The following is a 26,839-nucleotide window of genomic DNA, read 5'->3' on the forward strand; positions in this document are numbered from 1 at the left end:
TGGGGCTCAATCTGGAGCCATCACGGAGGTGTTAAAGCAGAGACCAGTGCTGTGAGGTCTGGGATATGCTGTGGCGCGGCAGCAGCCATAATGATCCAAGCAAGGAGACTGTAGGGTCTTACGTCCTCCATGAAAGTATTCTGGGCTCCCCCACCATTTCAGGGCTGTTTTCCTGACCCATGGAAGAGGGGACACCCTCAGGACGGGAGGTGGCAGACCTCCTCGAAGCCTGTCTGCGAGGTGAAGCTCAGGGAGGACAGCGGGGAGAGGCAACTGCTCTGGGAGATGGATGTATGAGCAGGGTAAGGAGCAGCAGCACATGGACAGTGTGGCCTCTGTGTGCCCACGGGGACACAAAAACACTGACAGGAGCTGGGGTCCAGGCAGCAGAGGAGGGTGTGCAGGGGTGGCTGTCCCTGCTACCCCACCAGCCCCACGGGGAGAGGCTTTCTGTGCCTGATGGGGACCTGCACCACAGATCTGCTGGGAAAAGCCTGGTGGCTTGGCTGCTGTGGGATTGCAGATGTGTGCTCCTCGAGGAACAAGCTTGAGTTTGTCACAGCCAACCGTAAAGGAAGGGCTGGCTGCCTCCCAGGGCAGCCCAGGCTCTCTGCGTGCAACCAGTGGAGCGGGATGCTGAAACCTTCCTTGCGGGGTTGGCATCCAAAAGCGGAGAATAAATAAGCTGGAGACTGTACAGGCAACCTTAGATGGGGAAATGCTGAAGAAAGGAATAGGTTGCCTTGGGACTGGGGAGGTTTTCCACAGCTGTCTTGCCTATATAAGGAGCTACAGAGCCTAGCCAAGGCTCTGCGAGCAGGGCTTGGAAACATCTGAATAGCACCCAAATGTCTACAGATGGCAGCAAATTTCTAGTTTTGGTCAGGGAAGTCTCTCGAGCAGGGCTGCAACAGCGTGGTGGAGGAGGATCTAGCCCCTCTGTGCACTTCTGGCAGAGAAACCATTTCGCAGAGTTATTTTTCCCAGGACAGCAGGTTGGGGTTTGGTTCTGTAATAAACTGGGGCCTGAAGGAAGGACGTGGAGCAGACTTGGCCAGGCCCCAGCTTATGCAGTAATGCTCTTTGTGAGCTGTGGGCTTTAGTAATGCACGTGAAAATCATCTCTGCGTGCCAGGCAAAACACATTCATAACCACTGCTGCTCTCGAGTGGTCTCTTGTCAGCCTGCTCTCACTGCCGGGGCTTGGCTGATGTCTGGATGTCCCTTTTGTTCCCCACCGCCTCTGCTGACATCCCTCAGCCCACACTCTGCCCATCGGGCAAGAGAAAAAGCAGAGGGACGAAGCAGATGTAATTTCCCCAAGTGATGCTGCACAGAATGAGAGAGGAACTGCGCAGAGGGCTCAGGGCAATGGCTGTAGCCAAGAGAAACTTGGGGCTCTGCAGGGAGCTGCAATATGAATCAATCACTGCCAGCATGACACCGACTTGGAACCTAATTGCTGGTCAGTCCCATGCACCCTGGTGAAATCCAGGTTCATACCCAAGGGTCTTACACTGTTTTCTCCCCCAAATCAAATAACAGTTGCTGTTTCTTGTGGAATATGAGCTGAGGTGAATAAGCTGGGCTCCCCCAGCTAGTCTCTGCCAGGAATCGAGTCTTGCAGCAGTGGCTTTGTTGCTATCCACAAGAGATGCTGTTTTTTCTTCTGAGAGCACTGTTTGCACACTGCAGATAGCAGCCTCAGATCTCTATCAAATGCAGCACAACACTCCCACACCGTGGACAGGCTGGTGCTGCACTGCCTTCCTGGCAAAGGCACCCAGGAGATGCTCCCGAGACTCAGCGCTGTAACAGAGCTACCCTGGCTTTGGAAAGGGGTAGCCCAAACACCAAAGCAGATCCGTACGAGGGAATTTCCAAAAGAGTGCCCAGATCTGCTCCTTTGCAGGGGAAAATTGGAGCAGTCCCTCCTAATGCAAAACTTTACTGCAGAGCTTTGGCAGTGGGCAGCCTAGTAAAGGTAAGGCAGACAGCCCCGCAACAAGTGCTCTGTCAGTGCTGTGAGAGATTTCTAGCCCGACATCCCCACCTCCAATGTCTTTACAAAGGCACCTAAGAGGAGTTTCTCGCAGGAACTAACGTGACTGCTTCATTTTCCTGTACTCACAACATTTAGAAATAATTAACTGGTAAATAATAAGCATTTCTTGCACATATATGGGCCCCTCGCTACAAGAAGGACATCGAGGTGCTTGAGCGGGTGCAGAGAAGGGCGACGAAGCTGGTGAGGGGCCTGGAGAACAAGTCCTACGAGGAGCGGCTGAGGGAGCTGGGCTTGTTCAGCCTGGAGAAGAGGAGGCTCAGGGGTGACCTTATTGCTCTTTACAGATACCTTAAAGGAGGCTGTAGCGAGGTGGGGGTTGGCCTGTTCTCCCACGTGCCTGGTGACAGGACGAGGGGGAATGGGCTTAAGTTGAGCCAGGGGAGTTTTAGGTTAGATGTTAGGAAGAACTTCTTTACAGAAAGGGTTGTGAGGCATTGGAACAGGCTGCCCAGGGAAGTGGTGGAGTCACCATCCCTGGAAGTCTTCAAAAGACGCTTAGATGTAGAGCTTAGGGATATGGTTTAGTGGAGGGCTGTTAGCGTTAGGTTGGAGGTTGGACTCGATGACCTTGAGGTCTCTTCCAACCTAGAAAATTCTGTGATTCTGTGATTCTGTGATATATAATCTTAGAATGGCTCGGGTTAGAAAGGACCTGAAAGATCATCCAGTTCCAACCCCTGCCGGGGGCAGGGATGTAGTTTCAGTCTTTTCTAAAGTGGTTCTTCTCCTATTCTGCAGCAGCCTACTGTACTGTTTCCTCTGAAGGGGAAAAGAAGAATTTTATTGACAGATACATGCTGGCTGTCCAAAATGCTGCTCTGGAAGTGAAAACTGAGCTACACTTTAATTTTAGGCCCCCAGGAGTCATGAGTGCAGCAGCTGTTTTGAAACCCTATCACCTCTGTGCCTCCAGCTCGCCTCATGGCTGCCCAGTGCAGGCAGCTGAGAAATTCCTCTGTTTGCTATTTGGGTCCCCTCTGGAACAGGCAGAAAATAATCTGCTTGGGGTGTTTGCTGCAGTTTGCAGCAATAAATGACACCATCATTCACAATCCATGCACAGAGCTCCTGAGAAACATTGATGGACTTTTTCTGAGTTTGAAAATTAGTTGCAAGCTGGGAAATCAAAGGGTTTGAAAGTTACAGCCTGGTAAATAACAAGTTAAGTTGTCCTGCTCCCCGTAACAGCATCTGCTTTGGAAATTTTGGACAGACTTGCTTGGCCAGCACCAAGAATAGAAGCCCAGGGGCTGGGCCATAAACGGGAGCTGGCATTACGCGGCCTGTGCCTTCCCATCTGCTCAGGCTCCTTCTGCTGCTTGGGTCCCTCCCTTCCAGCCCCACCTCCCCACTGCTTATCTCCACCCCACTAACACAGCAGCGTTGCAAGAACCCAGCTGGGATCCAAAACGGCCACGGGTCATGCACCAAGGGCACTGTTGGCACAGCACATGTGCTCCACGAGCACGTCCCCGGGAGCTGTTCTTCCCCAGGAGGTCTGGGCAGGCCAATTCCCCTGAGCACGGCGTCATGGGCACGCAGCGAGGAGTGCCAGGAGCCCCGAGGAAGGAGCAGAGGCTGGTGCCATGCTGGGACAGGATGGGGAAGCGAGGTCTTTCCTAATTTAATCCTGGCCAGCCTTGGCATCTCAGAGGCAAATCAGCTGCGTGCAACCCCAGGAATGCGCAGCGCCAGGGATGATAAATGCGGCACAGAGAGGGCCTGAGCTGGGGAAGAAAGGCGACGTTGTGCTGCGAACCCAAACTCCCGAAGCTGAGTTCATAAGCCTCTTCTGTCTCTGTAGGGTGGCTGCTGCCCCTCCTCCTGCCCAGGCCAGCTCCCCCAGCTGGGGGACGTTCAGCAGCAAGCAGCTGGGCTCTGCTGCGAGCTCTGCAGCCACTTGTGGGAATCCATCAAGATGAGGCAGCGTGTAACACTTTTAGGGGTTCCCTACATGTGCACTTTCCCACCACATTATCCACATCTGAAGATTCAAACCACCTGTTTCATCTCCTGATACCGAAAGAGGAAAACTGAAACCTGTCCTCCTCTGGTCATGCTGGCTGTCAGCGCTCCCTGCGACCCTGTTAATTATTCACGTTTGTCAAGAACATACCTCTGTTCACACAAAGCCCAGCTCCATGACCTGTGGGAGGCAAACTGCCTGCCCTCGCCCCAGGATCCAGGATGCAATTAAGTGCTTAGAGATGCTGCCGGGAGGGCACAATGGGATCATAGGCCCCAGGTAATTAATTTGGGCAGAGTTACAGGAAAACTTAATCCCTGGGTCAGGAGAAATGTGCGCTTTGCTCCCCAGCCTGCAGCAGCAGCCCTCTACCTGGCAGGGCTCTCCTCCCCAACAGGGAGCAGTGTGGGACCAGGCACGCAGCACCTTCGCAGGCACATCCCACCCCAAGTCCTGTCCCTTCCCCTGGGGCAGGCAGGGCACCAAGCTGGCACCCAGGCCTGGTGCCAAGCAGGGAGCAAGGCAAGCTGCTGTGCACAGCACCCACCTTCTCCCAAGCCACACTGCTCACCCCACCAGGTGCATTTCTAGCCCAGAAACAGCTCACTGCACACCACAGCTGGCAGATTTCAAGGCTAACAGGCTTTTGAGAAATCACCAGGAGATGGAAATCAGAGCCAACAGGCTAAGCCTGTGCGAAGCAATGGGGATGCCACGCTGAGCCTGTAGTGCCCGGTGCTGTGGGATGAGGGAGCAGTAAATGCACCGTGTCAGCCCTGTGTGCTGCAGCAGCTTTGGCCCTGAGTGAGCTCTCCATGAGCCCACTTGTCTGGGAGGCAGCCCCTTCTAATTGGTGCTGGTCTCTAATCACCTCGAGGAATTTAGGCAGCTGACTCCATTAGCCAAATGCCCCCTGGCTGGTGTCCCTCTCATTATCGTCAGGCTGCATTGCTCCCTTATCTGAAGAGGAATGGCGAGATAAGGGGACAGCAGAGGAAAGAATAAATGAGGCGTGAAAGAAACAAAGGGAACATTTGCCCCAATCTTCAAGGGTCACCAGCGAAGGTCTCTGTTCATCAGAAGTGTCAGTGAAGTGGAGAGACCTCTGTGTACATCGAGCAGGAGTTGGGTAATACGCAAATGCCAGAATATGAGAGTAGCATAGCCTCTGTGTGCCACAGTCAGGTGTTTGCTTGTTGAATACTTGGTCCTGTGCACTCCCAGATCTGAATAAACCTCACCTTTTGGGGACAGCAGACTGCCTGCTCTCAGGGAATTATGGGCAGGTGCTTGATGCCTTGATGGCTGGGAAAGACGCCTAATTATCAGGAATCTGGACACTCCTGTCTTTCCAGATGATTACTTAGGTCTGTAAGTGTCATTAACCCAGGAGGGAGCGATAGGGAATAGACTGTTAGTGAAGCAAATGCATTTTCAGGCAGAGATCCCTCCCTTCCAATCTCACAGGTCTCTAACTACAGCTCCCTTGTGCAAAAGGCTGGAGAAAGGCACAAACCTCTGGCATCCATGGGACAGGGTTGTCCACAGCTGCATAATTCGACTTATTCCTCCCACCTCTTTGATGCTCCTGGTTCTGAAATACAAGGAGAGGACAATCAAAGTAACCTGACAAGTGACCAGGTACTGACAGCTACACAAGAGTCTGTTTGCAAGAACATGCACGAAAAGAAGCAATTTCCCATAACTATTCCAAGGAAGAGGCTGGCCACTGGAGACACAGGGGAATGCTCCTTGGCTTTCTTGACACCAGCTTTCCAGAGTTCCCCATTAAAGGGAAGGGATATCAGCACTTTATAATGACTGCTAGTACAGAGCTAAAACTTAGGTCATTATCCCTTAATTATTTTTTTTGCCCACCCTCATTTCAAAGGGTCCAAGCAATAGTTCTTCCAAGCAATAGTTCTTCCAACACTTCCTTCAGACAACAGCAACAAGATGTACTTCGCTGGAGCACTACAACCTCTCTCCTGACCTTTCATTTCTGCTTCCATCTCTTCCTGTGCCACATACCCAGCCAGCTTCACATCACCACTGCAGCTGAGCACGTCTAAAATAACTCAATTGACTACAGTGGAGTCTTTGTACACTCTCACTGCTGTGAGCCAGCTCAGATTTTGCTCTCTGGCATGCTCTCTTTTCTTCACGTAGAGAGAGCTGTCTCGTGGGGCCACCATGAGAAAGGAAGGCTTGTCCTCCCAAATGTTCAGAAGATATCCCGAGTCTCCTCACCTGCTGTCCTATCTTCTGACGATAGTTAAACGGGAGGCTTGGGTCCCCACCCGGGACATTTGTGTCTGCCAGAGCCTTAGCCAGTTCCCTCCAGTCTTCATATCCTGCACAGAGGAAACAAAGAGCTGTCAGAGTACAGGCTAAAAAAAGAAGCTGCAGCAGTAACCAGAATAAAGTGGTTGGTCCCTCTTTCGGCTGAGAGACCTCCAACACTCTTGCATCACCCAGAAGAGACCAGGAGTGTATGTGACATGGAGCTGGCAGGCTGACACAAAGAGAGAAAGAGAAATCACCTTTGTCTTCCTCAAAAGCTCTTCCCTTGTTCTTATTAATTTGTTGTACTAAAGATTTGTCATAGTTCTAAAATGTATTTCAGAGATTTCATTAATCATCACAGGACTGGGAACCTCTTTGTAGATCCTTCAAACAATCCCATTGGTCAAACTAAAGATGACCAATTTTTTAAACTAATAATCCCAAAGAAAAAAAATAATAAAAAAGACAATAACCAGATTCCTAATTAGTTCAACCATCAAAAGAATATTATTCTGATTATGCACCTTTTTGCACAATAACATTTTTCAATCTTCTTTTCTTGAAGGAAATACTGAACGACCACAAAGACCAAACCTGATAGGACATTCAGCTGTAACACCTGAAGTACTAGCACTGATGCATCACTACATAAGTGAAATCAGCTTTCAGGTTCAACTCAGCTTCACTCCCCTCCCAGTCTGCTTGAGACAGGATCTGGTTTTGGATCCTTCTGCAGCTCCGTTGGCCTCCTTGCTCTCCCAAAGGACAAAGATGAGCAGATGCAGTGTGTATAACCTTGTACCTCTGCATAACCACTGTCGGTACCGCTAACAGAAGGTGCTGGTGAGCACAGCTCGTGCCTCCCAGCAGCGTTACGGTGGCTCACGCCGTGTGGTTTTTGGAGCTGCTAAACATTTTGGCATTGAGTCAGCAACTAACCAACCTGCCAGCAGCTCAGCACTGTGCCCACAGCACATCAGAGCTTAATTGCAAAGAGCACAAGTGCCCAAGCTTCCACCAACACTTCTCCCAGGCTGGTAGCAGAGCAGCTCAAAATCCACATACTGCAGAGCAGGGTGCACAGAATCACAGAATCACAGAATTTTCTAGGTTGGAAGAGACCTCAAGGTCATCGAGTCCAACCTCCAACCTAACGCTAACAGCCCTCCACTAAACCATATCCCTAAGCTGTACATCTAAGCGTCTTTTGAAGACTTCCAGGGATGGTGACTCCACCACTTCCCTGGGCAGCCTGTTCCAATGCCTCACAACCCTTTCTGTAAAGAAGTTCTTCCTAACATCTAACCTAAAACTCCCCTGGCTAAACAAGTGCATTTACAAGTGACATGATTTCAATCAGCTCAGTTGAAACCAAGGCAAACCCAAAACAACCCCAGGAACTAGAGGTCACAAATGACCCCTTGACAGCTTCCCTGCCTCATCTGTGTTAAGCAATTGGCCTGTTATCGCACCTACAGAGTTGCAAAACACTGGTAGCTTGTTCCTGAAGCTGGGCGCTGCAGTGTCTGACAAAGGTGAGTAGAAAGCAAAGATGTTGATCCCGCCCCCCGTGTTGTGTGGAAAAAAATGGGGCAATTAATGAAAAGAAAGTGCAAGAATTGTGGAAAATGTGAAAGTAAGTAGTCAGAGATGCCACTGAAGAGACAAGGCTCAGGGGCAACTCAGGTGCCCTGCTCTTCTGACACGAGTGTTGGTTTAAGTGTTTGGTTTTGATTCGGGCCCTGATAGATGCTGTTCAGCCACAAATTTCTGATCGAGGTCTTCCCACCAGCAGATTCTGAACTTACAGGGTTAGTCAAAGACTAAAAATGTGAATATCAATTTTGATCTTCTGCATATTGTTTTTCGGTCAAATAGTCTGGGAGTCTGGGTGAGTAATCTACTGATTAATGCAGCTAAGCATATCTCATGCTTCAGAGATTGCCTGTCATGGGAAAGGAGATTTCTATGTCTCCACATAAAATAGCATGTGAAAGCTTCCACCTTGTTCAGAGCAATGAGGCAGAAACCACTGTTTCCAAATGTCCTGCAGTTGGATGTACAGTCCCACTCGCAATGGGGCTGGAACAGTCTTTGGAGCTGACATAAAGTTCAGTGCTCACTCCTTCAAAGGCTCATTTTGCTCTTGGGAGACAGGGGCACACGTTCCTCAGAGGAGAGAGCCAGAAGAGTGGGCCTGGCTGGATCAGACAGGAAATAAATAAAACTCAAAAGAAAAAAAAAAAAAGTGAATAAAACAGTGAGTTCACTGTTGGAGACTCATTGAGGGAAAAAGACACCAAGAGAAGCAGTTCTTTCTCTTTTGCAGAGGGGAGAGATTATTTAATTTTGTTTTTAAACGCAGAACTTTGCCGATCTATGGAATAAGCTCAACATGAGATGCCAGGAATCAGTCTCTGCTGGAAACAGGATGCTGGCCACCACCGCCTGCCTTTTGGGCTGGTCCTCCACGGTGACTCCTGGGCTCGTCTGCGCTCGAGCTCCTACGCACGACTGGCATGGAGCCCACCTCGGAGCATACACAGAAGCTTGGCTGGATACGAGTGCCAACAGCTGACATTTCTCTGGCCCTTGGAAAAGAGAAGAAAGGGGGGCAATTCTCCGTGTTGTACAAATATTTACCTAATGCTTACATCAGCCAAACGCAGAAGAGACAAAACAGCTAGAAATTAATCTGGAGGTAGCGTTCTCCTTGCTGGGTAATTTGTACTTTGGCAGGCTAATGCCCCGACGTGGTAGGAAATGAATTTCAGAAAATAATAGCATAAACGCTCCCCTTAGAGAAAGTTCCTGGTGCTGCAGCTCTTCGCTGAAAGGTTGTCTTTTCCACCTGGGGATTTCCATGGAGCATCCCTGGAGGTGAACCTGGCTTTCCTTGCTAGGAGGAGGGAGGGAATGATAGAAAGTAGGAGAAGAGACAACGCTCCTTCAGCATCCTGCAACCAGAAGACCTGCTGAAGCCAACTGCTGCCTGAGGGAACAAAGATGGTCTTCTTGCCAGCTCCCTGAGGAGCAATGAGATGTTCTCAGGGGCTCCGTGGAAGGGTAGAAGGGTGGATAGGTTCATGGCAGTGATGGAGGGGAGGGAAGCCCTGACCCTGTCAGGTGAGCAGCTTTCTCTCCCAAGGTTGATATTTGATTACCCTGCTGTTACTACTGCTGCTGACATAGCTGCAAATGCTACCAATGCCCAGGTGCTCACCAACCCTGTTGTAGCCAGGCTGAATGCTTTCGCTCGGCAGCCTCAGGTAGCAGCAGGTCCACAGGGTGGTTTGCTTGGGAGGCTTTTTCCTTCTGATCTGACACCATCCTGCTCCTCTGCTGCTACAGGGACAGGGCCAGAAGAAACGGGCAGGTGTAAGGCAGGGACTTGTTCTTCATCACCCACACTGTCCAGCAACCCCCCAGCGTGGCATGACACTTTAACCCTCTGTTTGGTGATCCTATTTCTCCTCTCCCCTTCTGGCTGGATGTTTGCAACTTGCTCTCATCCCAAGGGATGTCAGTGTAGTTAGAGGTCTTTCCTGGTGTTATTTCTGGCTGAACAGGGAGGCAGGGGCAGTGCCCAATACCCCCAAATATTACCATTAGGTGCCTTGAACACGTAGTAGTCCAAACCATATTGGGGAAGTTGCCTGAATGTGACAAAGGAGCCGAACTTGAAGCTATCTGCAGTCTCTCACATGCAAATACATCAAGCCTCCTGCCTTGAACACAAACCTCACCTCCACCTCAGTCACTCCCATTTAGCTCATAGCCTGCTCACAAATGCAGTGCGCTGGGAGTGCTTTCACCCTGCTGCCTGAGGTTTCGGCTTATAGACTGGCAGATCCTGGGGACACGCTGCCACGCCGTGCTGTGCATCGCATCCCAGGCAGCATGGTGTCACGGCTGCAGCCTGATAGCAGCCAGCTCCTGGTCACCTGGCCGAGGCAGCGCTGCTCTGGGGAAGCAACGCCAACCTCCTGGTCTACCGCACACACGTCTGAGGTCCCCAGACACCAAGGGTATGAAGCATGAAGATGAGGTGTGAACTGACCTCTTGAAACTGAAATTCGGGGGAAGGATGAAGTGAAAAAAACACAGCCAATGGTTTCTGGCCACGGGGTTAAGGGAAGGTTAGGGCAGATCATGAATCAAGGGCAGGGAGGCAAAGAAACTATTAAAAGAAAAAAAGTCATTCAAGCGTACAGCTTGATCAAGAGAGATTCTCTCTGGTTACTTATTTAAGTCAATAAAAGCCATAGGCAGTGAACTCCTTGCCTTCAGATCAAGATCAGAACAGCTCTCCTGGAGTTAAAAGGAGTTAGGAAACCAGTTGTTGCAGAGGGAACCCGGCAAACCTTCCCATTTCTGGTTATCACAGAACCCCACAAAATACAATTGCTGACCTTCTTCAGGCATAAATCACGAGTCGGAGACAGCTTGTGCAGACAGGAATTACTTCATCCTTCCTCCAGTTACATCTCTTACTCACTGCGTTGCGAAGGTGCATGGCTTTGCTGCCCATCAGTCTGCAAATTCCGACATCGCGCTGTGGAGCATCAGAAGTACGTGGGTATGACTAAGGAAAAGGCAGAGTGCTCTGCACGAGAACAAGAGAGGGAAAACGAGCGGCTGTAACAGCCCAGGGCACTCACGCAGTCTTACCTGCAGACTTACGTGTCAGGTAACACCTTGCTGCTGATGCCTTCTAGTTATAGGAGGAGTATTTCATATGGGAAGGAGGGAACTGATAGGCAGTGGCTGGGGCACTAGCTTGTTTTGTGGGGGATAAAATTCACATCTTGCCTCTGCCCCTAAAATTTTCCATTGCTCGAGTTAAATCATGGGATATTCCTGTGCCACAGGATTATCTAGCAAATATTGCTTACCCCCCGTGAGTTCAGCAGAAATACACACATGGAGATGCAATGCTGGATGTGACTCAGACAGTCCACGTCATCACCACTAGCTGCACTACCCTTCAAAATTACAGGACCGAGCTCATAGATCGACTCCAGAAATGCCACACGTTGCAACCTGGTGTATGCTAGAACAAACTGACTCCTACCACGCTGCTTATGAGGGAAGAGATGGAGGGGGGTACTTTGAATTTCAGCGAAAGAATGTGGACCCAGCTGAGAAGAAGAGCACCTACTGCCTTTTTTAGGAACATATGATGGAGACTGTGATTTTGGCACTGCTAACCTCCACAACAACGGGGCAAGAAATCCTTTCTACTCTGCTTCTCTTTGGCAGTAATCCACGGGTCATCTTAACCACTCAAAACACACACAGACACATTCAGATAATAAAGTATTTGTTATCAACATTATACCCGTAATAGCCGTGCAATTAAAGTCGTAAACTGCTGGCAAGTTCGGAGCACGTGGCAGTCGTCTTGCTGCTACAGCATGCTTGGCCCCGAGAGGTCATGCTGCACAGGCTGGCTCCGTGTATGCCTCCTTGTAAGACCTGGCTGTCAAAAGCAAGCAGTTTCTCACTTTTTACATTGTTTGTGCGTCGTGTTCTGCAACAGATTTTTCAAAACAGCTGCAGCTCACGTTAAAAAGAGCAGCTTCCAGTCACATGGAGATTAAAGGCATTTGAGTAATTCACATTACGGTATTGCAATTAGGGAGCCAGGCTTTCACCAGTCATTGTCTTTAAAACATGGGATTTGCATCAAAAACATCTACTGACGGAGATCAGGATGTTTGGCTTGCTTGAACTACAATATTTGCAGTGCTTGTAAAAACTGGCAGGTTGACAGAAGGGCACAAAATCAGGTGTCTGCATATAAGTCTAAATTTTTATTTTTATTCCTGCTCTTATGATCAAAATCATTTTCTACTTTGTGGACTCCATTTCTTGCCTTTTTTTTTTTTAATGGTAACATCTGACTTTATTTTTGGAACAAAGATACCTTTAATCTTGGAACATCTACATGGGTTTCTACCAATTCACTGCCAGTGACCACATCCTCAGCTGCTGACTCACACTGCAGCTCTATATACAGTCTGCCTTCTTTTACAAACAAAAAAAAATAATTAAAAAAAATCCCTCTCTGGCCCTCGGGGTGACTGGCATGAAAAGCAGATGTTCCACCTGGTTACGATCAGTGCAAGTGGTGTTCTTGGCCCTCTCCCCTTCGTCTGCAGGCATCGGTGAGGCCATGCCCTTAGAGACACCAGAGGCAACGAAGGCTGGTTCTGCTGTGGTAACAAGTTAAAGCTAGCGTTTGCCTCCATATATCACCAGCTCAGTGGGGTAAATCATAGGCACTGCACCCAGAGACAGAACTGGGTGGCTTCCTACCCACTTTTATTGCCACGTACAGTGTTGTCATTAGCGGCAGTAAGAACTCCTTGCAAAAAGGAGCACACTTCTGAATGCTTTCAGCCACCAGCTGATCTGCTCTTTTGATGCTCCTGGTATCTGAATAAACACAATGGAAGCAACGTATGTGTGAGGCTTCTCTCCCCTGAGCACCGGGAGGTACCTGCAAAAATAAATAAAGAGACTGGCAATTCTATACTCAGCGATCTTTACCATCTCATTTTCTTTTTGCAACATAATTGTGCCCAAGGAAGTTCAGCAAGTCATTCACATAGCTTTCAGAAAGCTTTGAATACATTTTTCTCAACTGATCCAAACACCGCAGCATGCTAACGCTGCTCAAAGAGCTTTCCAAGGGTTTTTTAATATAGGAGCTGTCTAGGATGTGAAGCTGAATGCCAACTGTGCCTTTGAATCAACCTTTCTTATTCCTTCACAGAATATAGCTAACCCATTATTTCTTCTATGTTGGATGAGGATTTTCACAATGACTCAACAGCTTGTCGCCGCTTCCATGTAGATGCAACATTCCCAAAATATCTGCTTGCTGCTTGATTTTCAGTCAAGGTCTGTGGATCTTTGCACTGTAGAAAATGTCTTCCACTACTGCCATGAAAATATATATTTATATATATTTCTCTACTGCCATTTATATTTGCCATTTTACTCAAAATCACCGTTGCCATTTTCTTCCCCTGAATTCATCTCGAAGGCAGTAATCCACTCCAGCTCAAACATATTGCTTCTGTGGCCTCTGTGGCCAGTATTATTGTACTGCACAGCCTAGTTCAGAGGTCACTGACTCCAGTCACCTTTGGGACAAGAGACAAGAGTGAAGGAAGAGAGGAATACAGACAAAGAACAAGCTGGACAAACATCCACCAGGAATGGTGCAGGTAGGGTTGACCTGACTTTAAGAAAAGGAAGCAAGCTCAAGGGGCACTCCTGAAGGCCACTCCAGAAATATGATTTATTATTAAATAATATATTATTATATTATATTATATTATATTATATTATATTATATTATATTATATTATATATAAATATATAATATCAAATGCAGAGAAATATAACCCTATGTCCAAACCAGACACCACTTTGTGTTGGGGAAAGGGAGAGATCTGCACCTCCAGCCCAGGAGAGCAGGACAAGCCTGTAAGAATAAGGAGAGCTAGGAACACATCTGATGTGGAGCACAGAACTCTTCTCCCATGACTCAGAAAAGCCTGTTATGAACATCGCAGCACAGAGATTGGGCCACTGGTGCTCAAGGACGCTCCAGGCTCCTTGCAGCCACCCACAGCAGGAGAGCTCAGCTCCCAGTACTGAGCCATCAGCAGGTCAGGAAGCATCCCGTCAGACAAAATGGGAACAACTCTACTGAAAAGTTATGAGATGGGAAAAAGCAAGAATAGAGTTAGAACATCTGGAAACAGTACAGAGTGAGACTTGTTTTTCTGCAATAAGGACTAGCTCCATCCTCATATTAACAGTAAGCAAATCATCTAAATAACAAAGAGGAATTGATGGTGCAGAGGCTGAGGTATGCTTTGGCACTCATTGGCAGGTACACCAGAATAGAGACTATCTGAAGCTGGAATTTTGAGTCAACTGAAGCCCTTCTTCTAATGTTAATGGGTTTTAAATGAGGCTGTAGGACTACTCCAAAAATTTCAGGAACTTGGATGCAATCCCTGTGGGCAAGCTTACTTCCTCGATTCCAGTGCAAACCTCAGAACTACAGCTTCTGTTCTAGCTTTGCACATGGTCAAGTGCCGTTTAAAGTGGCAGCAAAAAGCAACCGGAATTTCAGGATAATCTTCAGGAATGTCTGAAAATCCTCATCAAAAGGTGGAGAACACCAAAAGCTTCATTTGGCCTTAAACCCTAAATGCCAGCTTTCATCTCTCTTTGTGAAGGATGTGTGTCCTGAACCCACCACCAGCCCTGTTTAGCAAAGGAGCTAAATTTGTAAGACTGTCCTCTTCCCTCTGAGTCATCAAATTCTGCCTGCTAGCCAGAGCAGACAAACATGCAAGACGGACTAATGATTTGATGTGTTACGGAAAATCCTAAATATCTATGTGCTATACCTTAAAAAAAAACTGTTAAACCTCTGAGTGCCAAGGGGCATACTCAGGTTCCTCTGGGACACAGGCTCATAAATCCCGTGGACAAAGCAAGCTGCCAGCCCTCCCTCCGGGCAAAGACTCAGCACGAAACAGGAAGGGCTGCAGGGCACAGACACTTATTTCTTGGCCGTCTTCATTTACCCAACAAGGGTTGCTATGGGGAAGAGCCATGGCTGCATACGGTCTCTTTACAGCACTCCTACCCAGTGATGTAGAGAATCCAAACCACCAACTCCTGAAATATCGCTCCTCCTCTTCCTAGGCCAAATCCCACACCGGTGTCAAACCAGCCTGCGCAACACGCCTGATGAAAATCACAAGGAATGCAGGAACCAGGAGGCGTTCAGAGAGATGCTCGGAGTCCCAGCAAGAACAAACCTGGAGCCATTCCCAAGCTGGGACGTGGCTGAAGCTTTCAGAGCACAGGCTGCGGGGGCCCCTGCTTTCCACAACAGGTCCCTGAGGCCATCAGGCGGCCCTGAGGGCTTCCAGGAGGTGATCCTTCACCCAGAGGGGATGGCTGGGTTAGGCACCTTGGAGCAGGGGCCGCCCGCATTACAGAGCTATCCCATTTCAGCGGAATGTTTAACCAGGCGACAGCTTTCTACCAGAGTAATAAAATTGCCCTGCCGGCTGCTTAAGGTGGCTTGCAAGGACCGAGCGCAAAGTTGCAGCTTACTTTCAATGGGGTTGGAAATTTCCGTAGGACAAGGAAGAGGGGTTCCTACTGCCTTGCCCTAGTCCAGCGAGTTCCTAATGAACTGAAGGACAACCGAAGCCGCAGCAACTATCCAGTCTGCCTCTTGTGCAGCTCAGCACAGGAAATTCACACAGTAATTCCTGCGCTAGCTCCAGAATAAATATCCAATGAAAACACGGATTGACGTTGGTTATTTACACACTGACCTGAGATTTCATCCAAACTTTGTTCTCAGTCCCTTCATTAAGTTTTACTGACCTTTTCCACAGGCTCTTGGTACGATTCCTGCTGAGCTCCAGTGACTCTGGTCGACTCCATTCCAGGACGGGATGAGTGTACACCTTATACAACTTAACCACATACATGAAAATACCCATTTCTAATGTGTTCTGCCAAACCGAAGGGGAGTGAAAGCAGCTGGCCTCTTTACTGCATTTAGCCAAAGGACTACTCATTAAATCATCCGTCCTTCGCGTGCCACTGACCCTAGTAACTCACAGAGCTCCAGGTTATGCGCTGGTGGAAGAGCATCGGGCCTCAGCTCCAGTGCCCTGAAAAACTTCAGTATGGTTTATATGCTATGTAATGTTTTATGTGAAAAGTTCCCAATGCTGTATCTCCTGGGATGGAGATGAGGACTGTGTGTGCATCTGGCTTTTTGGTCTCCACAAATAGCCCAGGGCAGTCCATTCTTGATTAGTCTTTTAATCCACTTTTTCCCCTTGCTAATACAGAAATGCAGAATTGCTGAGGTTGGAAGGCAACTCTGGAAGTCATCTAGAACAAACCCCTGTCCACAGCAGTCACCTATAGGGCCACTTCTAGTCAGGTGTTGAATACCTCCAAAGGCAGAGACTTCAAAACCTCCTGTCAGGTATTTGTACACACAGATAAGATCTCCCTGAGCCTTCTCTTCTCCACACTGAACAGCCCCAGCTCTCTCAGCCTCTGCTAGTGTGAGAGGCTCCGTTTCTGTAATCATGTTGATGGTCCTTGGCAGGCCTCACTTCAGCATGTCTGTGTCTCTCATCTGTGGAGCCCAGAACTGGACAGAGGGCTCCAAATGTGTCTCACCAGACTGAGCAGAGGGGAAGGATCATCTTCCTCAGCCAGGCCTAATGAAGCCCGGGAGGCTGTTGGTCTTTGCTGCAAGGGCACATCTCTGACTCACAATCAACTTGGTGTCCACCAGCACCCCATGGTCCTTTCCTGCTCCAGCTGCCCAGTCCCCAGTCTACTGGGGCATGGATTTATTATTCTCAGGGAGGAAGAACTTTGCATGTCCCTTTGTCGAATTGCAGAAGGTTCCTGCCAGCCCATTTCGCCAGCCTGTTGCAGTCCCTCTGGATGGCAGCACAAACATCCAGTGTATCAACCATTTCTCCTGGTTTTATATCAACAAATTTGCTGAAGGTGCACTTTGCCCTATTGCCCAGGTCACTAATGAAGATGTTAAACAATATTTGCCCCACTGTCACTCCCTGGTGTACACAAGAGATTGGTTTCCAGCTGCCTTTTGTACCACTACACATTTGTTTTCTTCCAGTCCTCATGGACCTCTGCCAGTCACGACAAACTTTCAGCGATGATCTAGAGGGGCCTTGCAGTGACACAGGCCAGCTTTGTCAGCACTCGTGGGTGCAACACATCAGGTCCCAGGGACTTGTGTCTGTCCAGTCAGCTTAAATGTTTCCTAACCTGATCCTCTTCCACCAAGGGTAGATCTTCCTTGTGGTCTTTCCCTCTGGCCTTAGGGGCTTGGCATTCCTGAATACCAGTTTTACCAGGCTCACAATTTCCCTTGTCTTCGTTTTTGATACTGATATACCCGTAGAAGTCCTTTTTGTTGCCCTTCACATCTCCCTCCAGATTCAGATGTGCTTTGGCTTTCCCAACCCTACCCCTGCACATTCAGACAGCATCCTAGCTGAGCTGACCCTGCTGCCACCTCCTGCACACTTCCTTATTTTGTTTGAGCTTAGTCAGGCATATCCATCCATGAAGACCTTCTGCCACCATTGCTTCTCTTCCTCCATGCTGGGATGGAGGCTTCTTAAGTTTGGAGGAGCTGATCCTTAAAAAAACACCCAGTTCTCCTGGATCCCCTGCTCTCCAGGCCTATCTCCCATGAAAATCTTTGAGACAGGTCCCGGTGCATGGCAGTCTGCTCTCCTGAAGTCCAAGGCTATGATCCTGCTTTTTGCCCTGTTCCAAGTTAACTCTGACCTGTTCACCACGTGAGGCAAAAAGCAGCCGTGAAAGCAATTTTAAACCAGTCATCTCAATACATTGATAACTCTGAACTCCAAAAGTTTACAGCTTAACTGCTTTTGCAAGTTCTGCCTGTAAATACCTGGAAAGTAGAAGTCCCAATGGAAAGTACTGGGATTTGAGCCAAGCCACGCATGTGCCTTTTTAAAGCCTGTCCTAAAATGGCCATACAATTACCTACTTTAGAGTTTCCAACATCACTGTGAACCTTTCTTTCTCTCCCTTTCTGTGCTCTCAAATACTTCATTGCCCCATTAGAAATCCACCTTATCCACAGCAAGTTTCAGATCTGTGATCAAGAGTCTTTGTGATAGGGAAAAATGAGAATAGGAGGACAAAAGAGAATAGATCAAATGATACAAGGAATAATGAAAGGTCTTGCAAGCTAAGTTTAGTACTTATGTTCTCTCTGTATTTATGAGATCCTGATTTTTCATTCAAATAAAGCAACCGCAGTATAATATCGAGGTTACCACATCAGCATTTCACAGGATTTAGAAAACTTGGAGCAGAATGTAAATCCTGTTTGCTGCAGGATATTAGGGCTTTGTCTATTTTATTTTGTAATACACACAACTGCCACTGTTAGACACACTGTTCTACTTGGATGATTAATGCCAAAATGAGGCAATTAGATTCTAAGCAGCCTATTGTCTGGGAGCTTATCCATCCACCCGAAACCTCCCTGTTGTGATGCAACACACTAAACAGGTAAACTGGGAAACCAAAACAAAATTGTTCACCTCTGTCAGGTTCATTTCTTTATTGCTGTGCCTGGATCTCAGCGATATTTATGCCAGAAGGACAATCTGGCTTATTACGTGAAATGAAGTTGGCACAAGTTCTGAACAGCCCAACAAGTCACTCTCAAGCCTTTGTTCTTTTGGCTGACACCATGAATGTATATCATACACATAATTTTTATTTGCTTTTAAGGACGTGGTGTACCTCACTGACTGTCCCAGTGCCCGACCACCCTCTGGGTGCAGACCCTTTCCCTAACCCCCAGCCTGACCCTCCCCTGTCCCAGCTCCATGCCGTTCCCTCGGGTCCTGTCGCTGTCCCCAGAGAGCAGAGCTCAGCGCCTGCCCCTCTGCTCCCCTCGTGAGGGAGCTGCAGGTGCCATGAGGCCTCCCCTCAGCCTGCTCTGCTCTGGGCTGAGCAAACCAAGGGACCTCAGCTGCTCCTCATACGTCTTGTCCTCTAGACCTTTCACAATCTTCACAGCTTTCCTTTTCAAGGCTTCATCACCTCGCTTTCTAAACCACCAAAAATAGCAAGGATGAAGAGGCTAATGCAGAGGGTCTGTGCACTCAGGTTCACATGGACTTGTTATTGAACTGCTAGTGGTCCTATCAGAAACATCAAGCCCCTGGGCACTCTGATCTTCATTAGAAATTAAAACCAAAAAGCTTTCTAGTGAAACAAAACAGTTTTCATCTAGGGATCTCTGAAGCTAGCAAAGTCTCCCTGGATTTAACTTCAAATGCTTATAACTTTGCATAATTGGGAAATGTCAGAGCAACGTTTTAATGCATCTTCATATACGATCAAAAGCACGGTTGACAGAAAACCAGATGAGACACACAGCATGCCCCAGACCCTTAGAGAAATCTGGTTGCTAAAGCATTCTGCTGCTGTAAGTGACCCTTGTGTAGGGATGCCCTTGATGAACATCTCTAACTATTTTGCACCATCTCATATGAAAGAGTTTAATTAGTAACTTTATCCCTGTTGCAGATGTTAAGGAACAGTTACAAGAAACACAGAGAGCATGCATAATTTTCCACTGAACTTTACTGAAATTTTTAGGATGCTTCTAAATTTGAGTCCTGTACTTAACCCTAGAAACTCCTAAAGGTCTTCTCCATAAAGACAGAGTCTGCTTGTGCTAGCAATGTAGCAGAGACTCTGTAAAGCTAAGCCCTCATGCAGCAACACTTCAAATGACAGGAAAAACATCCCAGACAAAACCCTATCCTAAAATTATTAGGACAGGACAGAGATCACAGAAGAGGAAAAAAAATGTTTGTTTGTTTTTCTTTCTTTCTACCAACTCTGCAATAAAAAGGTGACTATCCATCTTCTCCCGTCCCTTCCTAGTTGGCTCCCCACATTTTCTATTTGATTTCTTCTCCCCTGTCATTCCCTTGCACTCAGATACTTCCAGCCTCTCATATTTTTGAGGTAGCACTCAAATGCTCCGATGATCCTCTTGAGACTCCTTCAAGTCCTCTCATGTTTCCCTGAGAGCTCTGTCTCCTCTTTCATCAACTGCTTGCAAGTCCTGTCCTGGTCTTACAGCACTGGAAAGAAATGCAACTCGATAGCATTAATAAAAGATAGCTAGTTCTCCCTCTCCCTTTCATCTCCTCTCCTCTGGCCGCAAGCAATTTGCCTGCCGCGGAGGCAATGAGTGAGTGCCTGCCTGGGCTGGCACTGCCACGTCGAGCTCTGGGACCCACTCCAGGCCAGGTTGCCACCTGAGCAGGATGGCGAGCGAGCCAAGATGTTGCCCCGCTAGGCTGCTCCAGCCTCTTGCCAGCACCTCAGGAGGAGAAGACCCGACAGGGAGGAGCCTCCCTGACACTCCTTGGGGATTGCCTGGGGATATTGCCACCATATTATGGTGGCACACCAAAGGCTCCCACCCAACCAAGCACCCGTATCTCCCCACCCAGCTCAGCATCCCCCTGGGGACACCTCCACTGAGTGGCCTTCCCCAGCAGCCTCCCACACAATCATAGCTCAAGGCACCTCCAGTTTTCATCTAGAGGCTACAGACAGCCCATGCCCCTTCAAGAGCCCCTGAGAAACCAAACACCACTCCCTGGTCCTTTCCTGCTCAGTGCCCAAGGCTCTTCTCAGAAAAAAACATCAGGTTTTGTGACTCATACCTCACACACAGGTAAAGCTAAGAAAACAGACAGTGACTAGATAGAGAAAAGAGTAATTAGCTGTCATATGAGAAAAATTTGTAAGAGATTCTTCCCTCCCAGGACTTTCCCATCTAAGACGTGAGAAAAGCACCAATTACAATCTCCCAGCAGACTCCCAGAGCTGCAGCAAGGGTTGGGTGTGATGGACACTAAGCAGCCCTGCTGTCTATTGGCCTGCTGCAAGGGCAAGGGGGAACTGTTAGTGCTAATGTCCTTACGGTGTAGGGTCACATTTGTTACAGCAAAGTCCTTTTCCCTTCCTGATCTGATAGGGATAGCACCGAACGGGAATGGACTGGTGGGAGCAGGACTCAGTAGTTGTGAACCTGAAACAGAAATTAAAATCCTAGTGAAACCCTGATGGCTTCAACACCACGAGCACGAGAAGAGCTGCAGTGGAGCACACTTGCTCAGCAACCTGAGGTGCCTGCTTTAATCAGATCCCTTGAGACACCAAAACACAATTACAGTTGAAGAGGTGACACAGGACAGCACCTCAATAGCCCACATTTTATCTCTTTTAGTAGCTTGCTCCAGTTTTTAAATCTAAAAGGAAAGTTTCTAACTTACAGTGCAAGCTGAAAAAACAAGCCAGGTTATTTTTTGCTCTTTAAAAAAACAAAAACAAAAACAACTGGGATCTTGCCCAATGGTCAAAGCTGCCCAGCAGCTTGTGTATACAGCTGTATACAATTTGTATGGGGCTGTACAGCTACGGGAGCACAAGGAACAGAGTAAAACCAATTTGCCACAGACAGTTATATTATAAAGAATCTCTTCACCGCTCATCTTCCCAGCAATTAAAGGAGCTTTCTCCCAGTTTTCTCAGCAATTGAACCACCCTGGAAGAATCAACCTCAACATACTTTCAATCCATGCTTTTGTTTACTTAAAGAAGGCCAATTTTTAATTCACTTCTTAAGAGAACTCAGACCAGGGTTGGATCATCAAAGAGCTAGCCTTAGCCAAACCAGGAGGAAAAGAAAAAAAAGCAATGCCCATGTAATGAACTGTTGCTAAACAACATCAAATACATCTGAGGAGAGTTTGATCTGCTCCTGGAAGTTCCACGAACACACACAGAAAGTGAACTAAATATGTTAGGTTATTTGTTGCCGTTTCTTCACTCAGCTCAAAGAACTTCTGCCAGAAATACAGTTACTGTGCATGGAAGAAAAACCACAGAGGCCCGCCTAGGGCTACTCAGCATGCAGATGTGGTCCAAACTTACTGAATTTTGCTGGTTTCAATTAGGGACCAGAGCTGGTGCTTTAACCCTGTGCTACAAAACTCCCCTCTGAAAACGCATAGCGTGTGCACAGTACCTCACTGTGCATGTAATAAAAGCCTTGCATAGGAATTTAGTAATTAGCAGATCAGATCAAACCATTGGTTCATCCCATCAGATAATCTCACTTTGACCAGTGGCCAACATCTAATGTTTAAAAAGCAGAAGGGAAACAACCTTCAGAAGTACCTTTAGCTGTATTACTTTACGGAAGAGAAAAAAAAACGTCCTCATGACCTATGCAAACAGGCAGCTTATGCCCCGCAGCACAAATTCTGATTACTCTTCTCTTACCACGCGTAGTTGCAAATATTATTAGTCATAAAATTATCCAACCCTTTAAAAAAATCCATCCACACCATTTGCATCATTGGCTCCCGTAGCACTGAATTAACGATGCTGAAATTACCTTGCACGTACACGATAGATGTTATTTTATAAATAATGCTTTTTAATTTAAGGGAGTAACGCCCTTACGCTATGGGGCAGGAGGCAACCAAGAGACCGATTTCATTTTTGGAGCTACTTTGAATTCTGCCGTAGGACTGCCTTTAACTCTTTTCTCCTCGTGGTAAAAGGATTGAAAAAAATCTCAACGTCTCCTGTCACAAGGAAGCCTCTGCTGCCTTGACCATCTTTGTCATTCCTCCTCTGTGGTCCTTTCCAGCCCTGGGCCCTCACCCAAATTAAGTTTCCATCAGCTGCAGGCAGATTTGTTGCTCAGCCAATTTTTACCATGCAGCATTAATGAATAACTCTGGGGTCACTCGCCGTCCCCTAGTGCCCCCTACGTGCCAACATCTGAGAGGTCTGTTTGGATTTTTCAGGTCCAAGTAAACACGACCTGGTGTCACAGCCTCCTCTCCAGACAACTCTGGTAACTTGGAGGGATCCAGCCATTCAGATTGAGGAGGCAGTGGTTTGACCATAACACGTCTCATACTGGCCTGACTTTAATTAGCTGATTGCAGCCTGGTTTTGACCTCAGAAACACCATGGTCAATCTGGAACAACTTCCCTCAGGGACACAGTTTTGAGAGCAGAGTTTGGACCTTGCCATGATATTCGGATCTCCTCTGCACTCCTGTGAGAATAGAGCATCAAGCAGTTGTGAGAACATCTCTGGTCAAAACCAGACCACCAGGGTCCAGCTTTCAAACCCCGGTGACCAAAGTCCAGCAGGTTCAGCCATGCCAAGTGGGGCAGTCATTGCAGCCAGCACCTCCCTGCAGCATCCTACGCTCCCCTTCCATACAAACTCCTGGGGACATGACCAGCTTGTCTAATGCCCAGATCTGTGTCTATAACCAGAGAAAACCCAGGGGAAACCATGGCATTTCAGCCCGGCTTGACGACAGTATAGGTTGCTTGGCTGCTGCCATGTCCTTGTGCGCCATAAATAGCCTGGCTGAGGTAAGGCCCTGCTGAAGGCCTGGAAACTACACGAGGTTCTTGGAAGCAGCCGATGGCGTTTGGCCACTCATATAGGAAATACACTTGTACAAACACGCTTGCAGACAGTTCCTCATCAGCTCCACATCCCAAAAGGGTGCCAGAGGTTAGTTCATCCACCTCAGGGACAGCATTGACCTGCTGTCTCTGACTATCCCCATGCAGCTGCCCCATCTTAGTCTTTTCCATTACCCACCCATCCCGACTGTTCTGGGGTTGTTTCCTTGGATGCTTATCTGTGTCCCTAATCCTAGCTCACGCTCTGGCTATTTGCCGTTGAACCCAGGCCTCCCTGTGTCTTGCGGTGCAAGGAGACACAGTCCTTCCAGGAGATGCTGTCCAAGCATGGCAGCCTTCTTCTCAGTGCCTTCCCCATCAACACTACTAGCAATTTCACTTGTTTGAGATCTCTATCACCTCTATCTTCTCCCATCCCAACTACACAGCTCCAACATCATCCTAATAAGGGTCTCATTCAAAATTAACCAGCACTGAAATGCTCCTGTGTGAGAAAAATCTCAACAATTTTATTCTTAGTTTCTCACATCCTGCATGGTGGATGCAAATGATTTTCTCAGGTCCCATGATGCGTGCTAGCAGCCAAGTGTAGGCTGGGGGAAGGAAAAGGCTCCATACTGCTTTACTGGCCCCCTCCACTCCACACAAGGCACTGAAGAATCAGCTGCAGCAAGCAGCTTCTTGAGCTCAACAGGACTTTTGCCACTAATGTCCAGGAGAAAACTATTTGGCTTATACTGTTTTGCTGAAGGATATGCGTAGGTGCCTGGATATGCGTATTTATCACAGTGTGTGATGGCTTCCTGTTCAGCTATAAGCCCTTCTCACACCACACTTTCTGCTAAACAATGCTAACCAAGTTAGCCTGTGTCTGTACTGAGTCCTTGACTATGTGGTTTCTCACTCCACCATTGACAGATTCCCAAGCAAAGCGCTTGGGATTGTTGCCCAAGTCCCTGCAGACCTCTGTCCAGCAGTGATGTGGCACAGGTAATGATTTGCTCAGGCCAAGTACATGGCAGGGTACCTCAGGGCTACTGCTGCTTACTGGCATGGACAGCCTGGGGCAGTACAAGGAGTTTTCCAGGCACTGCTCCCAAGGCAAAGCAGCCCATGCCACCTGATAGACCCAGCACCTGCCCTTGGAGTGAATAAGTGGATAAAAACAATCACATGTAGCCAGGAGGAAGTGTAGCCAGGCTTCCCTCACACTTCTGGGTCATTCGGAGATAAATGCAGCTCCCAGAGACACAGCAGCCACTCACACTGTGCCTGCCTGGACTCTCCCACCTCCACACCCTGCTGCCATCTGTCCTCAGCCAGCATCGCCCACTTCACTGTTCGCTCCCTTGGCCATGACCCTTCAGCCTCATCTCTGCAGCACCAAACTGAGGTACCACATTGAAAGGCAGAGAGGGTTTGACATTGTGGTTTTGATTCATGAGCACCCCTGCTTCTTTTTATCGTGGACTTCCAAAGCTAAATTTCTTAGTGTAGGGCTAAGAAGGCCCATGGGCTAGACCTGGGAGACGGCAGAGAGATGCTCCACAGCACCCCAGGCTTGGAAGTCAGCTCAGCCTTTCCTGGTGAGCAGAGAGACAGCATGTGATGCCTGACACCAGCTCCCCGTACAGACCTCCACATCAAAGCCTTCCTGATGGAGAGCTATTGAGTCTGGCCCTAATGGGCTGTGCCTGGACAGGAAATCTGGTAATTGCCACAGAGCCAGTGGGCTTTCAAGGAGACCCTCTGCCTCCCGGCATGAGTTCCCTTAGATGTGGAAAAGGCAGGCCTGGCCCTCTGACATGCATCAGCAAGGCAGGACACAATCCAGTTTTGAAGTTCCTGTTAGAAAAATGTGAGAACACGTTACAAGGTTGAAATTTCCAGATCCTCACAGACTGCCTTGGTGCTGTTTGTGTGCTACCTTCACCTTTTAAGCTCAAGGAAGTGACCAGACATCTAGTAATACCTGTTATCTTGGCTACGAGGACACAAGATTCTCAGAGACTAAGAAGGATTTCTCAGAATTTTAGACTTAAAAACAAAAACAAAGCAACATCAACAACAAAAATTTGTTTTCACCTTGGTGAGCTACAAGTGAAACCCTTTGGATCTTTGCTTCCTCAGATATAATGGCTTCTTTGTGCTTCCCTTATGAAGGTGTCCAGCACCTCCAGGTACCTGCATACCTGCCAGCACTGGAAAACTACAGAAACATCCAGGGAGAGGAACAGGAAGGTCTTGTAAATTTGATTAAGTAAAAATGAGATTAAGAAAGCCTCTGAAAAAAACAACTGAGGAACAGGATACTAAAATGGATATGAGTACGCTCCCCTGATTCTCTCTCCTTTGGGAGAAGGATGCTCCCTCTCCCAGCTTCACTGCTCCAGCCCACGTGGCTGATTGCAGCTGAAACACACCGCATGGTGCACAGGGGGAAAGGGAAGGCCAAGAGGGGGGCCTGTGCAGAGGAGGAGGATGGGGTAGGTGCAATAGCAGAGGGGACTGCTCAGCGTGGGGACAGGCTGACAGAGCACTGGGGAGGCTGCCGTTCTCTGCTGCACGGCATGAAGCAAGTCAGCACGTCACTGGTGTGGGATGAGGTCAGAACTTGAAATGGAAACACACGGTCGCAACCCTAGAAAGGAAAATTACAAGAGCCATGGCTGCAGCATGCCTTATTTATTCCGGGATCTGACCTAGCACCTTCACGGCCTTTTCTCTCCACCTTAAGGAAAGCAAGAAGGGAAAAACAATGTAAGAGAGCAAGCTGTGCAGGGGGGAGCTTGGCAGCAGACAGCAAGGCTTTCAAGGTCATGCAAACAGGCAGGGAAACACCAGAAGAGCAGTACATAGCTGGGGCCAGTGACTCGCAGGTACACGTGTGCCTGGTGGGGACGGGTACGTATGCAGGGGGTGAGTATGTGGGGAGCACATCTGTGCACCCCAAGAGCATGGGGGAGCGTGCAGCTGTGGGTGGGCAGCCTCGGAGATGAAGGGATGGATGGATGGACAGACGGACGGATGGACATTCTGCAGGAAGAAGCAGAGCAGCACATGGCCATGGGTGTGCATCTGTAGCCGTGCAGGTGAGGTGTGGTAGCGTATAGGAGAGAGCTTGTGCTGCAAGTACTGACACACGCTGTGGTTACCTGGAACTGCCGACATCCTCTGGGCAGGCAGCAGGCACAGACATTACAGCCTGCATCTGTGATGTGCCTGTATATGTACAGCACTTCCCTAGGGCACTTGCACGGGGCACAGCAGCACCTATTAGAAAAATATCACTTCCTGCAGTCTCTCGCCTCTGATGCTTTCAGTGCATGGGTATTCTACGCAGAGAGGATCCTAAGGTGAGAGGGTAAATGAGA

The 26,839-nt window shown here is 48.3% G+C and overlaps 1 protein-coding gene across 1 annotated transcript in view; it reads right to left on the reverse strand.

Annotated features, from left to right (window-relative positions):
- B4GALNT3 (beta-1,4-N-acetyl-galactosaminyltransferase 3) overlaps positions 1 to 26,839 on the reverse strand; it is a 54,817-nt gene that overhangs the window by 17,760 nt on the left and 10,218 nt on the right. The window contains exons 2-3 of the mRNA XM_084506824.1: positions 6,285 to 6,388; positions 5,551 to 5,628 (exon numbers count right to left, since the gene is read on the reverse strand). Of these exons, the coding sequence (XP_084362950.1) occupies positions 5,551 to 5,628; positions 6,285 to 6,388 (182 nt within the window). The remainder of the gene's footprint in view (positions 1 to 5,550; positions 5,629 to 6,284; positions 6,389 to 26,839) is intronic.

The sequence above is a fragment of the Aythya ferina genome (assembly GCF_964211825.1).
Source record: "Aythya ferina genome assembly, chromosome: 1".
Taxonomy (NCBI): domain Eukaryota; kingdom Metazoa; phylum Chordata; class Aves; order Anseriformes; family Anatidae; genus Aythya; species Aythya ferina.